Raw genomic sequence first — 19039 nt, forward strand, 5'->3', positions numbered from 1 at the left:
TGTAAACACACCACACAGAGGAGCTTGTTCAATTCGATGCTTTATGACCTGGCCGACGTGAGCAGCGTGGCTAAACGCGAAAAACCAAACAAATACATGATAGTTAGGCACCACCAAATGGGTTTTAAGGATTTCCTAATCGCTTACAGCAGAGATCACAGCTCACGGAGCGCTCACAGCTTGAAGCCGGAGTGAATGCTGACCACGCCGAAGGTGAGGTTCTCGTGGGACACCTGCTCGAAGCCCGCCTGCTCGATCATTTGCTTGAACTGCTCCTGCTTGGGAAACCGGCGAATGCTCTCCACCAGATACTGGTACGCCTGCCACTGACCAGCCAACAATTGGCCCATCGGCGGGATCACCTGGAAGGAGTACTGGTCGTATAGCCACTGCATCGTTTCGTTCGTCAGATGGCTGAACTCCAGGCACATGAAGCGTCCGCCCGGCTGCAGCACTCGATACGCCTCGGAAAGAACCTGGAATGGGATGTGGGAGGAATGAGTATAACAAGTACAAGTAATGAGGAGGCTTCTACCTTATCCACATGCGTGCAGTTCCGGATGCCAAAGGCAATAGTGTAGGCAGTAAAGCTAGCGTCCGGAAAGGGCAGCTTCTCGGCATCGGCACACTGCCAAGCGACGGTGCAGTTGGACAGCTGGTCGGTGGTCAGTCCCAGACGCTTGGCCCGCTCCTCGCCGACGTCTAGCATGTGCTGATTGATGTCCGACACCGTGACGTGACTGGGACGCTGTTGGGGATTCGGCTGGTTGGCCAGGTAGCGCAGATAGCGGAAGGTGATGTCTCCGGTGCCGCCGGCCATGTCCAGCAGGCGCATTCCGTGCGTGGGACCCAGTCGTTCAATGAACACATCCTTCCACACGCGATGTATGCCCAGGGACATGGCATCGTTCATCATGTCATACGAGTTGGCCACCTGTTCGAAGACCTCGTGCACTGTGCACAAAAATAGGGTTACTTTCGGTGCTCCGTTTGGGGGCTAGCTACAAGCGCACTCACCTTTTTGTTCCTTTTCACTTTCCCGGACTGTTTGGAAGCCGAAATGCGTGGTTTGCTCCGTTCCGGATGTGGATGCCGCGCCACTTGACTTCTCCGCTCCCAATCCTGCTGAATCCCGGGCCGATTGCGCTGCCGTCCGCATGTGGACGAATCTCCTCGCCAAGGACAGCAGCCGGGTGCTCCTAGTGCTTTGCATTTCGTTGATTCTTGGGGGCTTTCCGTCAAGAATTTATTATGAAATAACCACAACACGAAACAGCCGGTTAGATATGGTACCATATGCTGAACGAAATCTATCGATTAGTGCGCTCTCGATTACTATTCCCAAGCTGGCGCCAAGTTCAAACAATGAACGACGTTGATAAATGGCCATTTTCAGGAAAGAGATGATGAAAAACCCCGAAATAGTGGTCCAAATATGGAATGTAATACCTCGTTGAGCTCGTAATTAAATTTCCAATCGAACTGTGTTTTCAGAAAAAATTCAATTTTTTTTTCATTTTTTGCAAATTTTGATGATGTTACCCCTTACAAAAAATGTGAAAATTTGGCCAAAAATTATTTTGACAAAGTCGGTCAAAAAGTGATTTCGTTGGTTAGTATTGGTAAGTAGGAGTACAAAACTGTAATTCTTTTCGCTTTTTGACCATTTTCAGCCAAGTTATACCAAAAATACCAATCGTAAATATGGAAATTTTGGCGAAAATCGTTTTTCTGTTTTTTCGATCTTAAGATCTTACATTTCGATTCACATTACTTTTGAAACCAATAAGTAGGAACTAGCAAGCCATAAATAGATGGAATAACAAGACCACAATTTTCATTTAATCCGCACATTTATATTTATTAACTGTACGTATGCGTGCACAATTCACATGATTTTTCAGTGAACATTTTTATTACGCGATTCTCTTAACTTATATTCAGATGCCTCTCAATGTCTGTTGGTTAAACTTAAGATTAGTTACATTACAAGTAAATACCTAGTTACAAAGTTTTGTTTGATTAAAAAAAATGCCTTATCTTGGGGGTTTCACTTTTTGCTGCGCTGCGCTGCGCTGCAGCCTTACAATTGTTACATTAAAAACAATTAAAAAACGTATTTATATATATAGTAATAATAAAAATAAATAGTTTACAAAACGTGGCTGTTTCTTTTGTGTAAACGTAGACTTTAAGCTTAAACCGAATTTAAATTAATCGTTAAATCATTGAGAAAAGTCCATTTATAAGCGTTTTCATTTCGTTCTCTATATATCATCATCATATCTTCTGTCCGTTGCGCGGGTGTCAGTACGTGAGTGTGGTGTTTTTATGAGCTATGACGAGCCAAAGTCTGATGGATGGGTTGGTGGTATGTACGTGCGTTTTGGGTTGTACATGGTTAAGTCTATTTAAAATAAAAAAAAAAAATGTTGGTTTCTTAAGCCTTTGCTGCTGTTCAGGAGCCATAATTCATGTCCTCTTACACATACGCTATGTATTTACGTGTAATTATAGTAGTATTTATATTTATATATATATATATATTAGGTTAAAGCCTAGCCTGCTGCACATGCTCCAAACCATCCGCTGTGGATTCAAATATTGCTTGGCCTCGGGTTTGGAAGATACGGGGAAAATAGCGGTCTCAAAAAGTGAAGCCATAACAAAATCACACAACTGATACTCCAGTGTACCCACTCTACACAGTAGTTTAGTAGTTAAACTCCTCCTGCTTCTCCGAATCGCTGCGCAGATCGGCCACCAATGGCTCGAAGCAGGACTTGGGTATTAAGGTGCCCACAATCTTCTCACCCTCGGTAGTCTTCATGCGTATCACTTGCATCTTGCTATTGGAACGTGTATTCAGTATGTGCTCTACGCGTCCCCAAACGGAGAGCACGGAACCAGCCAGAACGTGGTACAAGCGTTGACGCAGGCCCACCTAAAAAAAAAACACAAAAGGCAAAGATGGGTAACAGTCGTTGAAGATTGTTCACTAGTGAAATCTCTCTCAAAGTTATACACACTCACCTCACAGTCGTTCCCCAGGCTGACATTTCTACAGTTGCCATTCCAGTATGCGTGCGAACAGGTGTTCACCGAGGCATCGTACTGTTCCGTCCAGTGCGGCTCCGCCTCCTCGCTGGCCACCTTGCGATACTTCTTCTCGAGCTCGAAAAGCGATTCGTGGCGCACCTGAAGACCAGTGTTTGGTCGGTATATCTGACACATGATCTCCTTTTTGCTGCGAGCTTTCTTTTTCTTGCTACCGCTGTCCGAATCGGTGGTACTGCTCGTCGAGCTGCTGTTGCGTGACTGTTGCTCTAGGATTACCACCATAATGGCGGTTCGCTTCTGATTGCGCAGCTGGTGGGACAGATAGAAGCCCTCGTTCTCGTTGAACAGATCGGCATATCTGCAATTAATTCCAAATTCATAAAAACAACTTCCTACTCGCAGTCATATCGCTTAACTTACTTGTCAATGGCCTCCTGCCAGATCATGCCTCTTTCCACTCGAACCGTGTGCATCTCTGTGGGCGCCACGCCGGTGGCATGTTTGCGCACGAACCGAATAAGTCGGACGCGGGTCACATTCTCACCGGCAGCTCCAAGATCTAGTGAAGTAAAATAGATACGACGATATTACAATTAACCCGGATTAGGAATGACTCTCGCTCAACGACACTTACCCACAATGCCCAAATCGAAGCGACCGCCGCGCTTTGCCTGCTGAATGATTGCAGTCATGGTGTCCGTAAAATACTTGAACAAACGATTCTGCAGATCCACCGGACAGCCGAGAATACGATTGAGAAACTTTGATATGTTGTTGTAGTCCTTGTCGAGACTCAGCACACCCGGATTACTCTCGCTATTCACTATAATGCCCACACCAACCAAGGCACCGGCGATGTCCTTGAAGAACTCGCCGCTGTAGTCCGTTGGCGGCGGCACCAGCGGTGACTCGTAGCCCATTATGGTGCGCATCACCGTTTCCAGAGCTTGTCGACCATATTTGTTGTCTATATTAAACTGGGAGAGATCACGAGTCTCCGTGGCCCTGCGATCGCCGTGGGTGAGTGCACCCAGCGATTCCAGACGCTTGGCAACGGTGGAGGCGAAACGTCTCTCACCAGCCAAGTCCGAGATGAGGAAGATGTACTCGGGCGCATTAACCTGATCAAAGATATTCCATTATAAAACGAGCAATCAGAAACTATTTGCATATTCAACTGACCTGATTGGATCGGTGGGTACGCCCAAACTGCTGGATGGCTCTGTCGGCGGACCAGGGCAACTCCAACGTAATGTGGACACGTCGTCGCTGGTTGAAGACACGCCGATCACTCTGGAGAGAAATACCACTGGACGCCGCTTCCGAAATGATTGCCACATCCTTTTCACCGTCCATAAAGCGCTGCTTCTCCGTTATGTTCAGCGTTTCCAGTGGGACATCCGATTCGGTTCTGGACTCGTATTGGATGTTACCATCATCAGTTTGTACAACGCGACCTCTTCGACCAGTCATTTCGGCGACATTATCCGGGCCACCCAGTTCGTCGATCAATTGATCCAGCGTATTTGGCGGCAGTCGGGAGCCAAGTCGCTCGATCTTGCGCAGCAGCTCCTCTTTCATCGTGCAGGCTCGTTCAATTGCATCTTTGGGCGGAGGACCATAGTTTAGTTTGACACCATTCACACCCACCGGCGTGACTGTGCCTTTCAGCTCTTGTTTCTTTTGCAGCAGATCCTGGATCTTATCCTGCGTGGAGAGCTGGGATTTGCGGTTCTTGGCCGCATTCAGAGCAGCAACGACAGTAGCGGACATGGACGTACTGCCACTGGGATCGGTTGCGGCTGAACTGGATGCTGATGAGTTGGTCTCCTTTTTGGACTTCTCCTTCTTCACCTTTTTCTTGGTTTTCTTTTGGCTCTTCTTTGATTTCTTGCTGCGCGCATTCACCCAGGGATCGATATCGCTATCGCTGCCGCTAAAGAAGGGATTAAAATCGGAGCTAGCATCGCTAGCCACGCTTCTCCGATCGCTGTCCACATCGTGATCCTCATCGTCCTCATCTTCGTCATCCATATCACTCCTGAGGTCGTCATCACTATTTGCCTCATCGCTATCGCTGTTCGAGTTGCCTCCATCCCGTTTCCGATTGCGTTTCCTGCCCGTATCCTCATCGTCACTGTCGCTATATTGCCAAGATCCACTGCGCTTCTTCTTTTTCGACTTGCTGCTTGTGGAGCCGTTGTCATTGTTATTACTTCCCTTTCTTTTGCCAGCCGCCGTGATGCTGTTACTATTGTTACCCAAGCTGGAGGTGGAATCGGCAACCGATGACAGGGAAGGAGTCTCATCGTAGAGACCCAGGATGCGGTTGATGCGATTGCGGTCGGGTGCTGGAAAGTGGCGTTCGACAAACGACTGAAAGACACCTCTGTGGAAAGGATATGAGTGTTAATGAATCTGTATAGAAGTAGTTTTCGACTACTTACTTAGCCGTAGACACAAAGTCGGTGAGTTCGCCATCGTCTCGTTCCAACTGATCTAGAGTTCGAGCCTCGCCGGTGGACTGCAGACCGATGACAACACACTTGCCGTATTTTATGGACTCGCGGGCCACCAGCACCGCATGGTTAACCTTGGCGGCGATGCAAAGGTATTTGAAAAAGCGCTGATGCGAGGACCAAAACTGACCCCACATCGTCTTCTTCATTCGGCTCTCGGCATCGATCAGCTCGGCCGCCTCGGTGAACTTTTGCATGGCCTCCACCCAGAGCTCCACGGACTGATCGTAGATCTTTCGAAACTCCTTGGAGAGCGGTACCTCCTCGATCTTGAAGCTCACGCCCTTGAAACTCAGCTGGCGAGCGATGTACATGCCACGCAGCTTCATGTCCATGGCTACGATTTCCATGGCGCCCACACCGCTAAAAAAAGCAAAAGTATGTGTAAAGTTAACAATGTGAAGTTCATATAAATCAAGTCAGCTTACCGTCGCTCCACGGCGGTGATAAAGTCGTTAAAGTTGCCAAAGGCCGTGCCCTGACCCCAGAGACCCAGCCGAACCATATAAGCCATATTCTTGGGCTCCGAGGCACCCGTTGCGGATGCATACACCACGCGTGCCTTGGGCAATTTCTGCTGCAGCTCCAGGACGGTCTGGCCCGTCTTGGTTGGCTTGCCGGAACCGACGGGACACAGATTCTTGGCCTTGTGACACTCGTCGAAGATGATGAGGCCCTCGAAGTCTTCGCCACACCATTGCAGAAGCTGACGGAAGCGGGATCGGTACTTGCCCGTCTTGTTATTGGACTCGCCTATCAACGCGGAATATGTGCTAAAGATTACGCCTCGCTTGCAATTGTTATTCACATCGGAGCTGATCTTGGCGTATTTAAACTAAATGGGATGATGACAATGAGTTAATAGCTCCATCGCAGTTTACTTGCATTTGAGACGCACCTTGTTGAGCGCATGAACCTCGATCCTGGTGGCCCCGATATCGCTGAGATCCCGCTCGGCATCGTACTTGAGATCGTTGGACACGGATATCCACAGCGCCTTCTTGCGCCCCTTCAGATAGTTCTCGTAAATGATGCCGGCGATGGTGCGACCCTTGCCCACACCAGCGCCGTCTCCGATCAGGAATCCAGCGCGACTTCCGTCCGGTAGCAGGTGATCGTGCGCCTGGGAGGCGTACGTAATGGACTCCAGTTGCAGGGCGCTCAGATGTCCGCTGTTGATTGTTTCGTGCGGCAGGGACAGCTTGTAGTAGACATCGCAGGGCTCCACGGAGCTCAGCGATGCTGTCTCCACAACGGCATCCGGATGTTTCTTGCCCAGCTTCACTGCTCGGATCGGGATAAATCACGTGTGTTAGTCACTTAACTTTTGGCTTATACTCCACCGGCAATTAAAACTTACATTTGGCTGGCCAGTAGTCGGCGTAAGTTTCGGCTACACCCATCTCCTCGTAGTCGACCTCATCCTCCTCCTGCTGGACATAGGCAGCCGCTGAGGCGTGTGCAGCCGCCGCCGCTGCTGCTGCAGCTGCACTGGTCACCATTGCGTTGGGATTCATTGGCTGAATGGGCGGCGGTGTCGTTTGTGGACGTTGCATCGATTGCATGAACATCTGGAATACGTTATTCGGTATGCCACTGGTTAGGTATTCCGGATTCATTGCGATCAACTTCTGCACGGCCTCCATCATCGAGTTGTTCCCCTTCACACCGCTGCCAGGTGCACCGCCAGCCGGTCCACCGCCACCGCCACCGCCACCGGCGGATGTGGCCATTGATGGCTTCTGATTGTTCCCGATGCCGCCAACATTTCCGGCTAACTTAAAGGCGCGAATTGGAGCAGCTCCGCCCGCATAACTCACTGGAAGGTAAAGGGATTCGGGTTGGTTGTGGTTTTCGCAGCAAGTTGTTTGGTTGTTTGGATAATGTTGTGGTTGGTTGGTTATTTGGTTGGTTGGTTGTTTGGTTATTAGGTATATGCGGCATACACGACACCAGAGTGAGTGAGAGGTGTATATGCGGGGAGACATTGAATGGAAAGAGACACAGGAAGGCGGTCGGAAAACAGAGAAAGATAGGAAGACGGGAAGAAAATAGAAAGAGTTTCGTTAGTAATCAACTATGTGATGGCATTAATCACTAGTCAGCTCAACTGAAGACTACAGAATCTAGCGAGTGTCCTATAAATCTACTAAATCCGCATAAGCTATCTATATTCTCACAACACATTCACACATCAATCAAATCCCCTGCGATATATTCGATAAATTTAACCCTAGCTAATGAACAATGGTTCTGCAGGCAAGCCAATTCATTTATTTCCCATCTACTCTAGTGATGCAGCTCCAAACGACTGGAAAGAATCGCTCTACTGTTTGTAGGAAATGTGTCTACCATCCAGTGGGTCAGCCGTCAAAAGGAGTCGTGTCCACTAGCAGATGGACTGAGGTCTTCGCATGCCTGCGCGAATGATGGACGGGTGGCCAGTAGCGCTTGCAGCGATTGAGGTGAATGGAGAACAGCGACTTCTTCAGCAGCATTAGATTGACTTGGCACTGGGTCAGCTTCCGTTCTCTGACCACGTAGCTATCCGAGCTCTTCGCACTACTGCTGGGCTCCGACTTGGGTCGCGACTTGTGTGCCCGAGCCACCAGCAAGTTCCTCTCGCTGATGGACTTGCCGTTGCAGCGAGGATTGCGGTAGATGACAATGGTAGTCACAGTGGCCGCCGCCGCCGCCGCCGCTTCCAGGCTACCAGATGCTCCGGAATCTTCCAAGCTGCGCGACACCACCGATAAGCCATTCTTCAGTTGACGCAGCAGTTGCGTCTTGTCCAGTTGCTGCGGCAAGGTGTCTTCTTCCAGCTTGATTTTAATGACGGGCTCCACGCTCTCCACACGGTCAACCAGGCGTCGCAATAGTTCCGCAATCTCCTTGAGGTCGCTGCTCGAAGTACCCGTTAGTTCGGGCACCAGTTTCTGGTGTATCAGCCGCTCCATCTTGTGAAGCGCTTTGGAGTGAACGCTGTAGAAGCCCTTCATGGCCTCCGCCACCTTCACATTGATCTCCTGCTGCACTGCGTCCCAATTTGGTGGCTTCAGAGGCGGTAATTCTACGTCCTTCGTTTCGAGTGCTGTTTTCTCATTACTAATGGCATTTGTCTTCTTTATAATATCCATTACACAAACTCAAAATTTTACTAATCTACTAACATCTGCCGTACAAAACAAATTGATTTACAAAAATTTCAAATTATACAAAACAAATTTTTTATATTTTTCTTTGGAGTTGTGCTTTCCTCGAAACGTAAAAATGTAGTGGCATTCAGCTGGACGTAACAAAGTTAGGTAACGAAAGAAAAGACAGGCGCCTACTACTTTCCGAATTTCGTTACATTCTAAATTTGGCTAAGAAAACATAATTCTTATAAGACAATTAGAAAATAATGAAACAATTTAATGGACATGGGCAAATTGAAGACTAACTAAACCGAAAGATATTAAATAACATTCCATTATTCTTAAGAGCTGATTATTAAACAAATAAAAACCATTTTTGAGTGCTTTTCTGCAAAACTCGCATATTTTCTACTTCAAAAAGAATCAATTAATTTATATGATTGAAATATCTCAGCTCTTGAATATTTCTTTGCGTGTATAATCTTACCTTTGCAACTATCTACGCAAAAACCACCTCCTTCAACGCACTTAACCCACAACTGCCACACACTTAACCCACAACTGCCGCACACTTTCCATGCACACACACAAACATACGCACACATACACACACACATTATCATATTATTGTTGCTTGAGATTTTGGAAAAGAAGAGCGGTTTTTCTTGGTTGTTACCAACATTAATCGACTTACTCTGCGCCAATAAAGACGCGGCCATATTGAAATTAGCAGCAGAGGCTGAAGTGGACGCCGCCGCCGATCCGCCAAAGAAATTGCCAATGGGATTGGTAATGCCGCCGCTCACTGCTGGTGAGTTCCTCACCGAATTGGCGGCTGTGGACGGCGGCGGAGGCGGTGGGGCGTTGCTGCCCTTGGCGGCCACGTAGGCGGCCAGATTCATCAGTTCGTTGGTGCTCAGGCTGTTCAGATAGCTGCTGGTGGAGCCAATGTTGCCAATGGAGCCACCACCACCACCACCACCACCACCACCACCAACCTGGGACGAACCAGTCGTCGTACCAGCATTGCTCCCAGCGCTGCTCCTGGCCGCTGGACTGCCCATGGCTAATGGAGCACGAGATGTCCACCATGGGGAAATCGTAAGCAACAGAACAAATAACCACAAAGAAACAATAACCGAAACGAAACGAAACGAAACGAAAGGAAAGGAAACGCAAAAACATAAAGAGGAAATAAACCATAGAAAATGGGATTGGGGGGAAAATGATATAATATATACATTTGATTTTACGGCATATATAAATCGGGTTTAAATCAAGAAAAGCAATATAAAGTGTTGAGTGGAGGAATAGAGAGAAATAAAGAAAGAGAACAACACAAGCATCATTAATTATTTGTGATCACAGCTAGTTCTATTTAGCCAGTGCTGCCAACTATTAGTTACATGTACATCATTAGGTATTTAAACTATATACTTTAATATTTTTAATTGCAGTGTACAACTTATGGGATCATTATAAGAATTTATTAAGGTATTTGTGTAACACTTGATTAATTTGTTCATATCGAACTCAACAGAATCTGTTTGTGGAATTTACTAAGCTCAACTTAAACTTTATATTAAATGGAGTTTTCCAATTTATATAGTTTATAGTTTCTAGTTTAATACACATTTACTTGCAGTCACATTCTGGTAAATTTTTGTGTAAATTCGATTAATGAATTGGCAACACTGCTGTTAATATTATTAAGTTCTCCGCTTTTCGTCTGTGTGTGCTGTTTTTTTTTTTTTGTTGATAATATATATTCATTTTTTTTTTTGAGGTGATTAATTGCACTTACCCGTTATCGCGTTATTCAGCTTCTTTGGCATATTGTTTAAACTATTCTCTAGGGCTACTTTTCTCGCTACTATCGGTATCGCAGTGATCTTTCCGCCCAGTGCCACGCCCCCAACTGTTGGTGTACCGCCCACAGTGATTGGTGTTGCTGCTGCTGCTGCTGTTGTTGTTGTTACTATTTGTCGCACAACGGTGTTGTTGTTAATGTTGATGTTGTTATTGTTGCCGTTGCTGCTGACAATATTGTTGTTTCTACTGTTGACGCTGGTGATAATGTTGTTGTTATTGTTGTTGATGCGCAACAACGATATTGGCTTGATTTTATTATTGCCTATAACAATTTTGGCCCCACTTATGGGTATTGGTGTACCGCCCTTGGTCGCCACGCCCACTCCGCTGCGGATATTCTGGGCGTACGTAACGGCTGTGTTCAGATCGCGACCACCACCTAAAAAAAAATCAAATATATATAAGAAATAAGCATGGAAAGTTTTAATAAGTTATCTGTTGTTATCTTTGAAATCATTTGTATGAATTATTAAACAAAATTCTAGTTTTTGATGGTCATAGTGCAAATGCGTTTGCGTTTGTTGGGCTCTTGGGAATTACAAATATGCTTATTGAAATTCGAGAAAACTAAAGACACACAACACTATTAGCAACCAAACAAGAAATTATACAAATAAACCATTAAACGGAATTTAATCACAGGAATTTATACAAATAAAACATGAAACGTCTCAAGAATTTATACAAATAAAACATGAAACGTCTCAAGAATTTATACAAATAAACCATTAAATGTCAGTACTATTGAGTGTCGCCTTTGCGGATCTCGAATCACAAATGCTGCCACCTTCTTGCACTCGGAAACACGTGATTAGAAACGGGGGCTTTCCCGCTTTTTGTGTGCAAATGAGCAAATGTGCGAGTGCGTGTGCGAATACCTAATGCAATTTGTGCACCGTATGCCCCCAAACCCGTTCAATGCGAATCGAAGACCTGCGAGATTCCACCTCCGAGATTCCAACTCCCAGATTCCCCAGATGAGCTGCACAAATTGCAGACATACCCAAACCAACCACCCCTCATTTAAGGTAAATATCTAATTAATGAGCAAGCATACCACCAGGCACATAAGGTGCATCTAAGTATGTGATATACTGGCCCAGGCCACTATGTGCCACACGAAAAGGGGGCGGGGGCGCGGGAAGCGGGGGGCGGGGCAGTGGGAAAGGTCAGTTGGCCGATACATATAATCATAATTATATGCGCACTCCAGCGCACATGGACAGATGCAAATGGAGATGCACATTCGTCTATATACTGAGTGCATCCAAATGCGTTAATGCCCGTGATTCCCGCCACCCCCGCTAGATGGCGATGGAGATGGAAATGGACGCGGCGGTCAAGATGATGGCAACAAATCGAATTCCGTGCGCCACGGTGCACCACAAATCCCAAAAGGCTCTTGGGATCTCAGACATCAGGCACGCGAATCAACAAATAACCAAACCAAAGACACAACACACAATGTACAAGATACATAATATAATTATATGTTGAAGATTAGCGAAACTGCAGCACAGCAATGCATATAAATATAAATCAAATTTTTCGTACATAAATTAGTATATTATTGAGACATGCAAATAGCAATTGTGCTGACCAAACGATGGACACTGCAAATGTTTTTCTCAAACGCCATTTGCTATTCAATTATTTAACGAGTACCTGGTAAACAGGTACAGTAAACACACACCTGTCAGGAAACTTGCCCCCTTTTTACACGAAAAAAAACTACAAGTTGCACAAGAGTACGATATAGCTAGCTTAATAATTGACTCTATTAGCTTATTCCTTCAGTTGTTGTTTGCGAGCAAAGGACTTCATAACTGGCCCTTCGATGCCCGGAGTTCAATAATTTACCGCGGGATGTCCAGTCGACAGTTAATGACGCACGGAACCACTGCCTCCTACCGAATATATATACATATATCTATATATATATATGGCCATATAATCGGGCTTGTATGCCAGAGTGTGAGCCACCGTGGCGGATATGCGAGTACGGGCACATATGTGCGCATTTATAATTCCCATATAGGCCGTTGTATATATAAACATATCGTGTATATATATATATGCGCCGATATCTAGCAGATCTGAGGCAAACAGAGCGCAAGGCTTGGCAGGACATCGTAGGTCATCGTTGGATGTATCCTTCGACTTCTGGACTTCTGGACAGGTGTGCATAGGGGTTTTGGTCTCAGATGGCGGGGGCGCCTGGGTAATTTCATTAATGTTTCACCGACTAATGCGAGTGGCCTTTTAATTAACGTTGGTTGGATACCAAATCAATTGCATGGGTGCGCTTATAAAGGGATTCGTATCTCATTAGGAAACATTGAAGGGAAGACATCCATGCAGTGGTCCTTCGATTTAACAATATATTCTTAAAAGAAATCAGAAAGTAATTTTCATACTTGTTGATTTTGTGTAATAAACAAGTCTTTGAAACTAACTATTAGTTTGCATTTCATAACCAGTGATATTTGAAGCTATATGGCTATATGAGCTTTAAAACCTTTTTGAAATAAGCCGCACATTTCAGAAAGATTAGCAAGAATGTCATAGGAATTTCATAAACTAAAGGGATAAAATACTGGCACAGTTGATTGAAATACCTACTGAATGAGTTACTGCCTGGCAGGGGAGCTCCTCCCCAAAAAAAGCACCCACTTTCTCGCTTTTATCTCAATCCCCTCTTTTATCTCTTTTAGTGAATCACCCCCTTTTGCTACGCCCCTGTTTTTGAACTAAATCCCTACGCCCGGGTGGCCAAAAAACTATGTAGGGTTCGGGGTTCCCACTCCTTTCTGAAACTGCATGAAAGTTGGAAAGTAAGGCCCACAACATTGAGGGGGGTGGGGGTTACCTATGGAAATTGTTGTCCAAACAATAGAAAACCGAGTGCCGTGCCGTGCCGTACCGATGCCAACACCCCCCTTCCCCTCCTCAGTTCGCAATCAAATCCCTTTCAAAGTGAGCCCACTTTTCACTGTTTATTGCTGGCCAGTTAAGCAGAAGCTTTGGTTTTAAAGGTTTGAATACGAAATGCGATGACTTACCGGGCACTTCTATTTGATCTGGATCCTCGTCATCGTCGAAATCGGAGCCCGAATCGTCCTCATCGAAGTTATCATCGTCGTCATCGGCGTCCAACAGGGTTTTTCGTTTTTTCGATGTCTGTAATTTAAAAATGGTGTAAATGTTTTATTATCTGATAATTTAAACGAATTTAAAAAAAAATTTTTTTTGTGCAAAAAGTGAATTCTTAAGTCTTAATTAATTGTTTCACCCAAAAGATGAATTTTATATTGTTTGGTACTTTATAAACCCCTTCGGTATATGCACTCATCTGACGCTGAAGTTTTTAAAACATAATAGTGCTTCGTTTTGCACTAAATGTCTTGCAGTGCACTAGTAAAACGAACTACATCGCGAATTTAAATCGATATTTTCAGTTTCCCAGTTCTTATGCTGCACACAAACATGACGCGAGCACTCAAAAAAATAACACAAATATTCACGGGGATTCACTCGAATAAAATCACACCAACAGAGACACACACACACAAACATACATGCACACACATAGATGGCAACGAAAGGCAAACGAAAACAAAGATGACAAGTGACACAAAAAAGCACGAAAAACCGCATCCATTTTTGTAGCACACTTTTGAGGGCGAACCAAAGTGCGGGGACTTCCCCGGATGTTTAGAAAAAACGGCACAAAAAGCACGAGCTAAAAAAATGCGCACGCCGGGTGAAGAAAAAAAATAAATGGGGGAATCCCCCAATTGCAAACGGGCAGCAAAAAAAAATATATATATAAGAAGCAAGGGATATACATATATATAAAAAAATATATATCTATGTATAGAGGGGAAAGCACACTCACAGAGTTTTTGGGTGGAAAAAAGCAGGACCAACGGTCAGATGCTTTGCGTCGCCGGTTGGATGAGGTTCTGCGGCAGATCCTGGGATCTAATAAGCTGAGAACAAGCAAGCAACTTAGCAACTTGGCAATCAAGTTAACCTGGAACCTGGAAGCCACCTCTTTGTTCACAAATGGGCACAGATGGGCACTATTTTTCAGAGTTCGGAGAATTGTGCGACTGGCTCGATGCGCGTGTGGGAGCCAACTACCCAAAAACCTCGGCCGGAGTTCGAAGACCGGAGTTGTCGAGCAGCAGCTACGGGCCACTTTGCCAGCTTTGCCTGCCAGCCAGTTTGGAATACCACCAAAAACAAACCCAAAATGGAAATTTCACAGCGAGCACGAGTACGAGCACCTCGCACATCGCACAGGCAAAGTTGGGCTGCAGTTTTTCGACGGCCAGCGACAGGGGAGCCGGGGGTTAAACCGGGTTACCAACGGGTTAAGCAGGATGTTATGGGTGCTATATGGGTGGGCCCATGGACTAATGGGGTGGGTTTTTGGCCAACATCTCTCCACGGTCAGGACGACGAAAGGCGAGCCAGCACAGAGAACCAACAACGACGAGCAACGAAGAACGTAGAACGTGGAACTGGGAACTAGGAACAGGGCGATAAACAAACGCGAGAGTCCAACCCCTTGGCAAGGGACACAGTGGGTTAAGTTCGCGGCAGCATGTCCCAATTAATCATTTTTATTGCCATCAATCTATTGTTAATCATTATTCTATTTTTAATCATAATATTATTATCTATTATTTTATTATTAATCTTTTTTTATTGATATGGTTTATGCTTTATTTGCTTGACAAGCACATATTAATTTAAAGATGTTTTGTGACCCTAATGTTATAATTTCCTTTAGTTTATAAAAATAAATATATATTTAATACCACGCTATCATCTACAATCCTATTCCACCATATTCATCACAACAATTGCCGCGTACCACAGTGCTCTACTTTAGCCCGGAAAAGGGGTTGACATTTTCCCACCCCCCTCCCCATGTGGCAATAAAACGAAGTAGCAGCAACAAAATGTTTGGCATGCAGAGATACGAAGTTTCCTCCTTTATGCGGAATATGCATGTGCTTCCTCTGCTTCCAGAAACCCCACATCCCATCCCATCTCCCCGCCCACACAACTCTTGTAGCCACCCCCTCAACCCCTTGGAACAAAAGGGTTTTGGCTCAGTTGGCTTAGATGAAAGCGGGCGAGGGGTTGGTCAGGGGGCTGGAGCGGGTCGAAAGTTGGGGGGCAGAAGGAGGCAGGAGGAGCTGGAGGAGCAGCACCAATCTGTAGCGCATGTACAGCAATTAGAGCAAGACAGACTGCTGCGGCTGTAGCTATGGATGTGGATGTGGGCACGTCCTTGGGGGAAGGGGTAGGGTGCTGGAGGGCGCCGGGGGGGGTTGGCGACGGGTCTGGTTGGCTCGTTCGCTGGCTATATGCGTCCATATATGTATATATACACCTTGTACCTCTGTGTGCTCTGGGATAAAACAACTGGCGAGGGACTTGGGCCAAAAGCAAAGCAAACAGAACCAGCCGATGCAAACAGATGCACAGTGAACACTCGCTGGAATGATCCATCGGGCAACAAATGATCTAAAGCAGTACGATATACTCCTATAGTTTCCAATAAGTTTTTTTTAAAAACCAGCTTAACTAATTCCTTTTTTTAATAGCTCATAATATCAATTGTACTTTTTTTTTTGGCTAGAAATTTTGTTTGATGACTTATCTATTTGAAGTATTTCACGCAAGTAGTTAATTATAAAAAAAGAATTTTATTTGATATGAGATAGTTATATAATCATGTTTTTAAGCTCGAAAGATAAAAGAAGTCGGATGTTACCATCTCAAATGCATTCCAAAAACGAAAGCATTATTCTCACACCCCTAATAGATCCCAACTCTGTAATATTTCATCCACACCTCCCGTCTATTACTGGATTGCAACATTTTTGTTGACACACAAAATAAAATCAAAACGAATGACCTTGCAACAAGGAACATGTTGAAAAGCTTTGGCCAAAAACATGTGTTTCCATCAACCACCCACCCGCTCACACAAATAGAAACATCAACATGTTGTTGCCCAAAAAAAAAAAATAACAAAAAATGGTATGAATTACGAAAAATAAACAGCCACAACATTAACCCTTATCAACAGGGTTGACGAATGAAAAAATAAAAACAAAAGATGCGGATAAAACCAGATAAAAGCGAACAAAAAAGGACACAAACAAAGGCCAAGGAAAATAGACCTGAAAAATGTTACAAAAAAATGGGGAGAGATTTAGCTAATGAAGGGATTGCCAGAAGTTGGCAGAGATGTTGACCAGGCCGAGGAAATGTGTGCAAAGCGCAGGCGCCAAAAAACTCGGAATGCAGTGGCCAAAGCGAAAACGGCGATACATAACACGTCTCGGAGGACCACTTACCCACCCTCCCCAATCAGAAATGCTCTGAATGCAGCAGAGGCAAAGCAGCGCAGCTTGTGGGAGGGGCAACTCGCATTTCCTAGGATGCAGTTCCGAGCTACAGCTGCAGCCACTGCAGTTCTACAGTGAAAACCCCTCTGCGGGGATTCCCCCGAAAAATGCTGACATGGTTTGGGTCTCTGCTAGCGGTTTCTCACTCCTGCGCGGTTGCGGTCTCCGCTGAGCAACAAGTGAAAGGAAAATACTTGGAAAAATAATAACGAATAAATTCGGGTGAATAAACGATAAGAATTCAAATCTATTCCTTTATCATATGGATAGAGATAATTATTATAGGGTTAGTATCCACGCATTATAAAACTACAACTTTAGAATTATTTGTTTTACTAACCAAACTCCCATTTTGCAAATCAAAACAACGAAAAATAAACAAGCTTCGCTACTTGTAAACAACTTCAGTTGTTTTATAAGCTGGCATTATATATCCAATTCCCAGTAATTGATAACAGCGCAATGTTACAAATAAATATTATTGGTAACATATTATATAGATTTATACTATTGAATATATTAGTAATATTATTCGTGACATTCGGCTAATTATATAAAATATATAAAAAAACAAATATATATATATTCAAATTCAAATTTGCCAGAAACAGGGTATAGTTCTGATAATATTCGAAACAGTGCCGCCCCCTGAAAATAGTTTTCATCTTCAATTTAATGATGGACCACAGCCCCCTCCCCCGTCCATGGTCTTAACCCACATGTTGCCCCTGAGTCTCATGGCCTTAACCCTAACCTAGCGCAACTTTTGTCGACTGAATTCGTTTAACTCGTGTGCGGGGGGAAAAAAAATGCCAAAATTAAACTCAGCGTGTGTGCGCGAAAGAGAGGGCCGAGCGCGAAGGCGGAGCATGAGAGGGAGAGAAAAACACATGGTTCCAGGCCACGCGAAAATGCGAAATAAAATGCGTCCTTAGAAATAACCAAAGAAAACAATTGCAAATACGAAAAAAAAAGTGCAGCGGGAGGAGAGTGTGCGTGTGTGTGGGTGGAAGTGGAAAGAGCGAAAAGCGCAAGAAAAAGAAAAACAACAATTATTGAATGAGTTGCCTACTGCTGCTGCTTCTTCTCATTATTATTCTCCTTCTTCCGATTCTGCAGGCGCTTTGTTTCTATTTTATGCATGTGAGGGTGTCAGTGTGTGTGGGTGAATATGTGTGTGCGTGTGGAAAATGGCAACATTTAGCAACAAAGAAATTTATATTAAGTCATGCTAGCGGCGACAACAAAAGGCCATCTAACTTAAACTTACCATTTTGATCCTCCAATTGCTAACGGTTGTTTGTCACTCCGATGCTTGTTGTTGTTAACCACAAAAAAAAAAAATAAGCAACAGACCGCGCACACACGCGTTTTTCGCTCTTTTGTTTGTTTTCTTCGGTGTTTTGCTTGAAGTTTATATATCAGTTCGGTTTAAACAATGATTTTTCGAAGTTGTCAGCGGAAACGGACACAATTGTGAGGCCAGTCAGACAGCAAATGAAGCGAAAAAAAACGCTATACTCCGCAATACTCAACGCGTTAGAGATGTTGTTGTTGTTGTTTTTCAGTTGTTGTTGCTGTTGCGATAATAACCGCATGCGTGTGCGTGCGCGAGTGTGTGTGATGAGTGTGTTTCTCTGTTGTTGCTGCACGCGGTGTTTCGCTTCAGATACTTTGGTTCGGATGTTGTTGCACCGCACAACACACGCACTGCATTCGATGCAACAACACTCGGAATCGGAATCAAGGAGGAAGGAAACGAGAACGAGAAGGAAGCGAGGAAGCCGAAAACACACGTAACATGCCAACTATCGCAACTTCGAGATGCCAACTAGATAGAGCTGGAAAAACATCGATGTCACTATCGATCGGTGATGGCAAAAATGGAAATATCGAAACATCGGTTTTGGCGATTATTGATTAGCGTGCCGATATCTATTATGGCTGATATCTGGTCACTCTGATTTATAGCGTGTTTGCTCCTAAAATGTTAAAGCATTCTATTACTTGTAGTTTA

The 19039-nt window shown here is 44.8% G+C and overlaps 3 protein-coding genes across 6 annotated transcripts; all 3 read right to left on the reverse strand.

Moving 5' to 3' along the window:
* Nucleotides 1–23: 23 nt before the first annotated feature.
* LOC120456496 (2-methoxy-6-polyprenyl-1,4-benzoquinol methylase, mitochondrial) lies at nucleotides 24–1333 on the reverse strand. 2 transcript variants are annotated; one of them, XM_039643363.2, is made up of 4 exons: nucleotides 1018–1333; nucleotides 536–954; nucleotides 148–476; nucleotides 24–70 (listed from the first exon to the last, which is right to left on the reverse strand). In XM_039643363.2, exons 1-3 carry the CDS (start codon nucleotides 1211–1213, stop codon nucleotides 174–176), a joined length of 918 nt encoding a protein of 305 aa, XP_039499297.1. In that variant the 5' UTR covers nucleotides 1214–1333; the 3' UTR covers nucleotides 24–70; nucleotides 148–173. The 2 variants fall into 2 exon arrangements, with proteins under 2 accessions (XP_039499297.1, XP_043862549.1); XM_044006614.1 differs by having other exon boundaries at nucleotides 24–476; nucleotides 1018–1332.
* A 512-nt stretch (nucleotides 1334–1845) lies between these two features.
* LOC120455243 (protein strawberry notch) lies at nucleotides 1846–18866 on the reverse strand. 3 transcript variants are annotated; one of them, XM_039641224.2, is made up of 13 exons: nucleotides 18293–18866; nucleotides 13651–13768; nucleotides 10521–10967; nucleotides 9411–9782; nucleotides 6940–7398; nucleotides 6478–6863; nucleotides 6008–6414; nucleotides 5508–5942; nucleotides 4243–5449; nucleotides 3695–4181; nucleotides 3481–3619; nucleotides 3034–3418; nucleotides 1846–2944 (listed from the first exon to the last, which is right to left on the reverse strand). In XM_039641224.2, the coding sequence occupies exons 1-13, from the start codon at nucleotides 18293–18295 to the stop codon at nucleotides 2714–2716; spliced, it is 5076 nt and encodes a 1691-aa protein (XP_039497158.1). In that variant the 5' UTR covers nucleotides 18296–18866; the 3' UTR covers nucleotides 1846–2713. The 3 variants fall into 3 exon arrangements, with proteins under 3 accessions (XP_039497158.1, XP_039497159.1, XP_039497161.1); XM_039641225.2 differs by lacking the exon at nucleotides 9411–9782; XM_039641227.2 differs by lacking the exons at nucleotides 9411–9782; nucleotides 10521–10967; nucleotides 13651–13768; nucleotides 18293–18866 and adding an exon at nucleotides 7932–8058 and having other exon boundaries at nucleotides 1847–2944.
* On the reverse strand, nucleotides 7831–8858 carry LOC120455244. The gene has a single exon (XM_039641228.2). It carries the CDS (start codon nucleotides 8714–8716, stop codon nucleotides 7943–7945), a length of 774 nt encoding a protein of 257 aa, XP_039497162.1. The 5' UTR covers nucleotides 8717–8858; the 3' UTR covers nucleotides 7831–7942.
* Nucleotides 18867–19039: the final 173 nt, after the last annotated feature.

Source organism: Drosophila santomea, chromosome X (genome assembly GCF_016746245.2).
Source record: "Drosophila santomea strain STO CAGO 1482 chromosome X, Prin_Dsan_1.1, whole genome shotgun sequence".
Classification (NCBI taxonomy): Eukaryota; Metazoa; Arthropoda; class Insecta; order Diptera; family Drosophilidae; genus Drosophila; species Drosophila santomea.